Source organism: Arachis hypogaea, chromosome 14 (genome assembly GCF_003086295.3).
Source record: "Arachis hypogaea cultivar Tifrunner chromosome 14, arahy.Tifrunner.gnm2.J5K5, whole genome shotgun sequence".
Taxonomy (NCBI): Eukaryota; Viridiplantae; Streptophyta; class Magnoliopsida; order Fabales; family Fabaceae; genus Arachis; species Arachis hypogaea.
Window position 1 is genome coordinate 1,042,616 of NC_092049.1, and position 7,451 is coordinate 1,050,066.

The 7,451-nt window shown below is 33.9% G+C and overlaps 1 protein-coding gene across 1 annotated transcript; it reads right to left on the reverse strand.

Moving 5' to 3' along the window:
• Positions 1 to 272: 272 nt before the first annotated feature.
• LOC112740836 (transcription factor MYB33) lies at positions 273 to 7,205 on the reverse strand. The gene is made up of 4 exons (XM_025789483.3): positions 6,695 to 7,205; positions 3,685 to 4,061; positions 925 to 1,921; positions 273 to 789 (listed from the first exon to the last, which is right to left on the reverse strand). Exons 2-4 carry the CDS (start codon positions 4,045 to 4,047, stop codon positions 578 to 580), a joined length of 1,572 nt encoding a protein of 523 aa, XP_025645268.1. The 5' UTR covers positions 4,048 to 4,061; positions 6,695 to 7,205; the 3' UTR covers positions 273 to 577.
• Between the last annotated feature and the right edge of the window lie 246 nt (positions 7,206 to 7,451).

The following is a 7,451-nucleotide window of genomic DNA, read 5'->3' on the forward strand; positions in this document are numbered from 1 at the left end:
CATTGTTTCCAGTCACAATCATATCATCAACATATATGAGTATATAAATGATAAAATTTGCATTTTGTAGTGAAACAAGTGAATAAAGAAGAGTCAGATTTTGTGCTTTTATATTTCAATTTGTTTATTTGCTTTGAATTGGGTATTTCAATCTATTGTTGTTATTGTGCTTTGTGGTCACGGTGTGGTGCGGTGTGATGGTTCTAATGTTTTTGTGGTTGGTGGCAATGTAGGGTGGTGATGGTGTTGTTGATGGAGGGGACAGCATTCAGCATAATACAATAGTTCCAAATGCAAGCTTTCACCTAATAGCGAGTTATGAGCTATAATACTATAGTTCCAATATCAGCATTCAGCATCAAATGTCCAATGTGACAACTTTGACGTTGAAAGGGGGCAAAAAAAACCTAGCATTCCCAATCAAATCAATCATGGCTAGGGTGGCACTGAATGGAGAACATAAGGGACCTACTATAGACTTCAAAATATTAAACAAAGCAATCTCATTAGCAACCACTACTACGCTACACAATAATAATGCTCAAAGCAATGTTGGCTATACATATAAATGCTAGGGCTAACCATCCGGATCTTGACCAAGAAATGGGCTGAAAGCATCTTTAAAAAGAAACCGATCGCCATCATAATCGTCGCAATCGATGCCACTCCCATACCAACCCAAGTCGAGTAAAGCATCGGGCCGTGTGAAGTCTATTTGATTCCAGTTTTCTTTCTTCCCAGAAACATAAGCTGGGTACTGTGTGCCTAGTTCTTGCTTAATATTATGATCTGCCAAAACAATAAAAAAATGTTATCCATGAAATTAAAAGACCCATCTTCAAATAAGCCATGTACAGAAAATCCATGTATTCAAACACAGTTAAATGAGTTGGAATAATAATAATAACAATAATATGTGCTAACCCTGAATAGTTTCAACTGATTGGGGTGCATCCACCAAGCACATGCTAATGGAAGTATAATTGGTTGCAACTGAAGCAGCAGACTGATCTAAGGGGAAATACGGCCCGCCTTGTTCATCGCATTCTGGCTTAGACTTCATGGTTGAAATCTTAACTTCTTTGCGAACACAATCATTGGGTGTTGCTTGAAGTGAATTGTTATTCGCCACTTGTAACTGCTTCGGCTGGTAGATTATTGCTTCCAGCAAACCGCTCCTCTCTGGAGAAACAGGATCCGAAGGAGACGGCTTGGCCGGCGGAGACTGGATCATCGTGTCAACGGACTCAAGTGAGGGAAGTGGGGAAGCAGGTGTGCCCCAGATACCGTGTTGAGTTTCAAAATATTGGAGTGAAGGGAGCTCCAACTTCATGGCCCCGGGTAGGGGCACAGAAGAAGAAGTATTGCCATTTAAGGTTGCATGGCTACCATATGTGTCATCACCATGAAACTGATCGCTGGTGTTTAGAATAGGATCACATGGAGAAGACAATTGAGTATGGTCGGAAATTTTATCACACGTGTAATCACCATACTGTTCAAATATTGGGACAGTATCACTGATACAACTGTCCAAATATCCATATTGCATGTCTGATTCTCGAAGGCGTTTCGAAGGAGGCATCACAGGAAACATGTGATTGTAACCATGGGACGAGTCCGAACTCATTTCAACCATGCTACTTTCAGGTATGTCACAAATTGATGGTCCATAAGATAAACCCGGACAGACTTTGACTAGTTTGAAATCTAACTCCGGTATATCCAGAGTATCCGTCTGTGAGAGATCATCATGCTGGTTGGCTTCATCTCTCAAGGTACCAACATTTACACTTTCTTGATTGCCATGCATCACCCGCAGGCATACATCAGGAGGGTAGATTGGCAGACCAGCTCGCTGCATTCTTTTAATTCTCGTGTTCCAATAGTTCTTTATCTCATTGTCTGTACGCCCAGGCAACTGAAACCAAATAAGTAATTAACACAACAGTAAATACCCACAATTGAAAAATGCAAAAACACAATTGGGTTATCAATACACAGCACACAACTACACAAGTGAAGAAATATTGACTACGAAGGAATGCTACAGAAACCAATGTAGTCAGTACCACTTTTAAGTTCAGTAAACCAATGTAGTCAGTACCACTTTTAAGTTCAGTTTTCAATTCTGTGCCTGGATGTTAAAAGCTATAGATCTTATGCTATAAAGGTAAAAAGTAAAGAGATGTAATGTTTAAGGGATATCACAGACGTCATATTCATCTTAGGTTAGATATTACAGTTAACAATTAATTTGTTTATGTTTTATCCGGTTTTTACATATTTCACTTATGGTATCCCTATTGAGTGATAACTCATCAGAATAAATTCAAGTGCTTATAGTTTAACTACTAAGTTAACAAACATACTCGAAAATTTTATTTCACTCTTGGTGTCTTCATGAAGTAAAGTTTCATTCTTAGAGCCCCGTTTGGGAAGTAGCAGAAGCTTTTTTTTTTTTTTTACACTTTTCAATTATGAAATTGAAAAGTCACAATAAGCGTGTTTGGCACCATTTTAAAGAAAAGCTTTTAACGTCCCAAAGAGTTAATTGACAGCCTTTTGAAGAAGTAGAAATATATGACTTATGACTTCTCCTTCTCCACACACCACCATTTTCAGGGAAGGTTCCATCTGCTAACTGTCCTTCCACCACCATTTTCAACCCTCCACCACTATTTTCAGACAATATTCCAACTGAACCACCTACTGCATATATTCTTTCGAGGTTTTTTTTATCATTTTACCACTCTATTTTTATTATTAAATTTGTATTTAACATTGTGTGTGGTATGAAATCTCAATTTTAATTTTATTTTTTCACATGTGATTTTATTTTTATATAGCTTGCTATTATTTTTATAGTTAGTTATAGCAAGTTCTTGACCCCAACAAAGGAGGAGAGAGTTCTAATAGGAGTAAAAAAAATATAAAACAACAACAAAATATACACACACATTTCACATTTGTTTTTTATTTTCAACTACCATATCATACACAATAAAACAACAAACACTAACTACACAATAATTTCTTTGGCATTGCCATCAAGATTATTGTGAATTAGAATTTTATTACTATTCACCACGTACAAAGAACACCGTTATGGGTGAAGTGAAGTAGAAGAACCAGTTTCTAATGATATTATGTGAGAAGAACCGAATGCTGAAAGCTAGAAAAATGGAACTAATAAAAGAACAAATAAAGAATTAATTGCCTAATCGATTGTAATCTTAGTGATTAGGTTATGTAAAATCAACATTCAATGTTGAAAAGTATTTGTTATCATCATTATTTTAATATCCATTTTCTTGAGTTAAAAAATTGTATTTTTTGAATTATTTATCCAAATGCTACAACTTTAAAATAAGTACTTCTATAACTAAAAATCTAAACACAAAATTTATAAGCTGCTATTAATAAAAGTCCTTGTACTTTTAAGCTGTTCTTCCAAAAGAACTTATTCAAGTTATTTATCCAAATTGGCCTTAGTGTATCTACCCTAAGAAACATTCAAGGAATCTCAAAATAACTATTATATTTTATTAATGCAACATTGAAATTTATCTTTAGCACCCTTGTTGTTTTCATGTAACAAAGCAAATGCAACAAATGCAACAAATGCAAACAATATGTGCATAAATAATATAACAAAACACACAAAGGGATGTTACTACAAACCTCTGCAGCCATCCGTGCCCATTTGTTTCCCATCTTAGCATGAAGCTCAATGATCCGGCGCTCTTCTTCTTCGGTGAATGCGCCCTTTCTTAAATCTGGTCTCAAATGATTTGCCCACCGTAAACGACAACTTTTTCCGCATCTGGCAAGTCCTGAATGCCTTTGAACTGCATTCCAATTCCCTTCTCCATTCTTCTTGACATAATCTACTAAAATTGCATCCTCTGCTGAGGTCCAAGGACCTTTCTTTAAATGACCTTCTCCTCCAATGTTACTTTCACCACTATCCTCTTCAACCGATGAGGATGAGCGGCGAACCTTGGAGACTTTCCGACCATCACACTTATTCGTCATGGTACTCATGGCTCTCAATATACCTACAAAAATATCTGACAAGTTAAAAACCAAAGAAAAAAAAATATTTATTTTTGTCAGAATAGCCAGCACAATAGGAATACAAAAGTAAAAGATATCTGCTTATTGCTTAAAGCAAACAAAGATGATGAGTAAGATTAGGTTACCCTTTTACATCCTATAATCACCCCAAAAAGTGAAACAATTATTTTTCCAACGATTTTAGAAAATCCAAGTAAAATAGCATGGAAAATGTAAGATTTGAAGCAGAGAAATCACTGTTTATTGACAATTATATATCTCATTATGCATGAATATGTTGGTGTAGAAGCAAAGAAAGACAACCTTTATTTCAGGCAGAGAAGAAAAGCGAACGCTCTGTTGTACTTAACTGGAAAGAATGACTGAGAATGAAAGTCAACAAGGGATCACTAGCTTAGCTTTATATGAGATATTGCGACTGCTTCAAAAGATAAGTAGGAAAATTTTAAAATAAAATAAATTAAGAGTTTTGAAATTAGAGAAGTTGTCTTTTAATTTTGAATTATTTTTTAAAGATAAGTTATTTGAAATTTCAAAGATTTTGAAGATGGTTCATAATTACAACTTTATCTGTGATATCATTAGTTATTTATTTTCAAACAAACAAAAAATGTGGTTTTCACAACAGGGAATACAATAAGGCTTGATTGGTAAAGTTTTTTAAGAGCAGAAACACCTTGAGTGCTTTTAAATGCACCTAAAGAAGAGTTTTTCAAAGTTTGCTTGTGTTTATTAAAATTAAAAAATCTAATATAACTTCTTACATTAATTAATATCCAAATTTAATTCTTATATTAATATCTATTATAATATTTTTAAATTTCAAAAGCTATTTTACCAAACACAATTATTGTTGCTTGTGCTTATTAAAAACCATTTTTAATTTAATTTACCAAATATAGATACTACAATTTTTAAAAAAGTTATCTTAAAAGTTATCTTTTAAAAGATAACTTTTGAAAAATAAAAACTTTACCAAATCAAATCTAAATATCATGCATCCATCTTTTTTTTATATAACATTATGACTTTCTCATCCTTCTAAAGTTGCATCTCATCTTTTTTTTTTATTTACTGTTCACACTGTTCTTTGATTTCTCAAATAGTCACTATCCTAAATGAACTGGTATTTGATTACAATTCTCATGGGTACGACAATACAGGTCTACATAGACATAGTTAAGCTTTTTTGCAAATCCAAATCCGATTTAAGGTAACCAAAAGTTGGGTTTAGATTATTAATCCAAATTGGTTTAAAGATAACCTGTTTGATAATAAGTAAAAAAAATTTTAAAATATATTTTTTTTCACTTTTTAAAACAAGTTTTACCCTTTTAATCCATTCTAAAACTAGTGTTATCCACACTAAACTGATTTTATACTCAAAAAAAGCAAGTTTTCTTTACAAATTACAACTATAAAGCTAACTAACAAACTCCAAAAAACAGTACAACAATTTTGCCCAGGTACATGGCAAAAGCTGCAACAAAGTCCATTATTATTTATTTTTCACTTAGAATGAAAAAACAAACCAAACAGAAAAAGTTGAAACACTACAAAAGCGCAAGTTGGTGAATTTATCTCTATTATAAGGTTATCGCCCCAATTCGATAAGTATGACAAAAGCTCTCAAATGTTGACATAAAATTGCACTAAATTGTATGCAAAATAACAAATTACTGCAGTTGTAAAATAACTAATACTAGAACATCACTAGCTTTTCATGTCAGATGTCTATGAATTGCCTGAAGGACAATGAATCATTACCATTTTGCAGAAACCACAAATACAATGCTGTATGGAACTATGGATACTGTAGCAAGAAATGCATAGGTTAACCGGATTCAGGAATATCAATGCAAAACAGAATGCTGTACAGCTATCAGATGAAGCAGAACAAGTTAGATGCTACCTCAGATGAAGTTTGTTTATAATTTATATGACAAGAACAATCACCACAGAACTTTAAAACTACACAAGTTTGGGTTTATTTATAGACATAAATCACCATTTTTGTCAAAATCAATTGCTTTCCTACATTCTGCATTGGCTTGGAGGTAACTGTAAGAACCAATTCTAATATTCTGTTTTATAACATAGTTCTTTTGGTTTCTATTGCTGCTGCTATTTATAAACAGAAATGCCAGGAGACATTCAGAATTTATTGTTTTTTATCACCACTTTTAGCCATGAATTCAATTCCTTTAGTCTAATTATCTAACAACATACCTTAGCCCACACTTTTAAATATTGATGACTAATTAATGACAAAAAAAAAAAAAACAATAAATTCTGATGGTCTACCAGTATTTCTCATCTATAAATTGAATATTCTTAGGAGCCACCCCCTACTACCACTACTACTGTTAGAACCTGGTCCTTCTGAAAACATCCTAATAAATAATCTAAAAAAGATGACAAATTTCTGTACTAATTTACAGTTCACATTTCCAAAAAATCAAATTCAGAAAGAAAAAAAAAACTAAAAACACATTAAAAAAAGGAACATACAAACCCTAAGAGTAGCAAGAAGAAAAATAGAACAGCAAGCAAGAGTGATTGAAGAAATGAAGAAAGAGAAATTAAGAAAGGGAAAAACGGGAAGAAAGCTAACCTTGGCCAACAGAGGGGTGTAGAGAGTTACGGCGGTTGTTGACGTTATTACATCTAGGTCGTCGGCTGTAGGGTGATCTGGTTCAACGGCGGGAGGCCGCAGAGCAGAGGTTTGGAGAGCCGTTTTAGACTCTGTTCAAAGCAAGGGTTTGTTTGTGACTTGTGGGGTTGCTTCATTAAAAGCGGATAAACGGGGAAACAAATAATAATTAATAAGCCCAAACGACGTCGTTTTAAAGAAAGCTTCAAAAAAACAAAGCTCTTTTTTAAAACGGCAATGAAGATATCCAAGACGGCATCAGAGGGAGTGAGAGATGAAGATCCAGCTGAATGAAGATCGCTGCTACAGCTGGCACAGTCAAGGATTGTACCTGAGATTCATGAAACGAGATCATTCAATCGAAAATGATGTTGGCGTTACTTTCGAAGATTGAATTAGTGATGGTGAACGAATTAATTTGGACAAGTCAGAAATCTCATTCAGCTAAAATGTGTCAACTAACCATCATTCCAAATACTTGGGACTCCCAACCTAAATAAAAAGGTCCAAGAAAAGAGGTGTTTGATTTCAGACACTTTTGAAAGATGCGGCACTCAACAATGTGACAAGGCTTCAAGCCTTTAAGTTTCCCATATAAGGTGTGCATGGTTGAAGTATTACTTTATTACAAAGATTCTATTCCCATGGGAATCAAAGATACCTAAGGAAAAGGTGGGAATTGAAATGATGATATTTTGATTTCCTGGAATCAAACTTA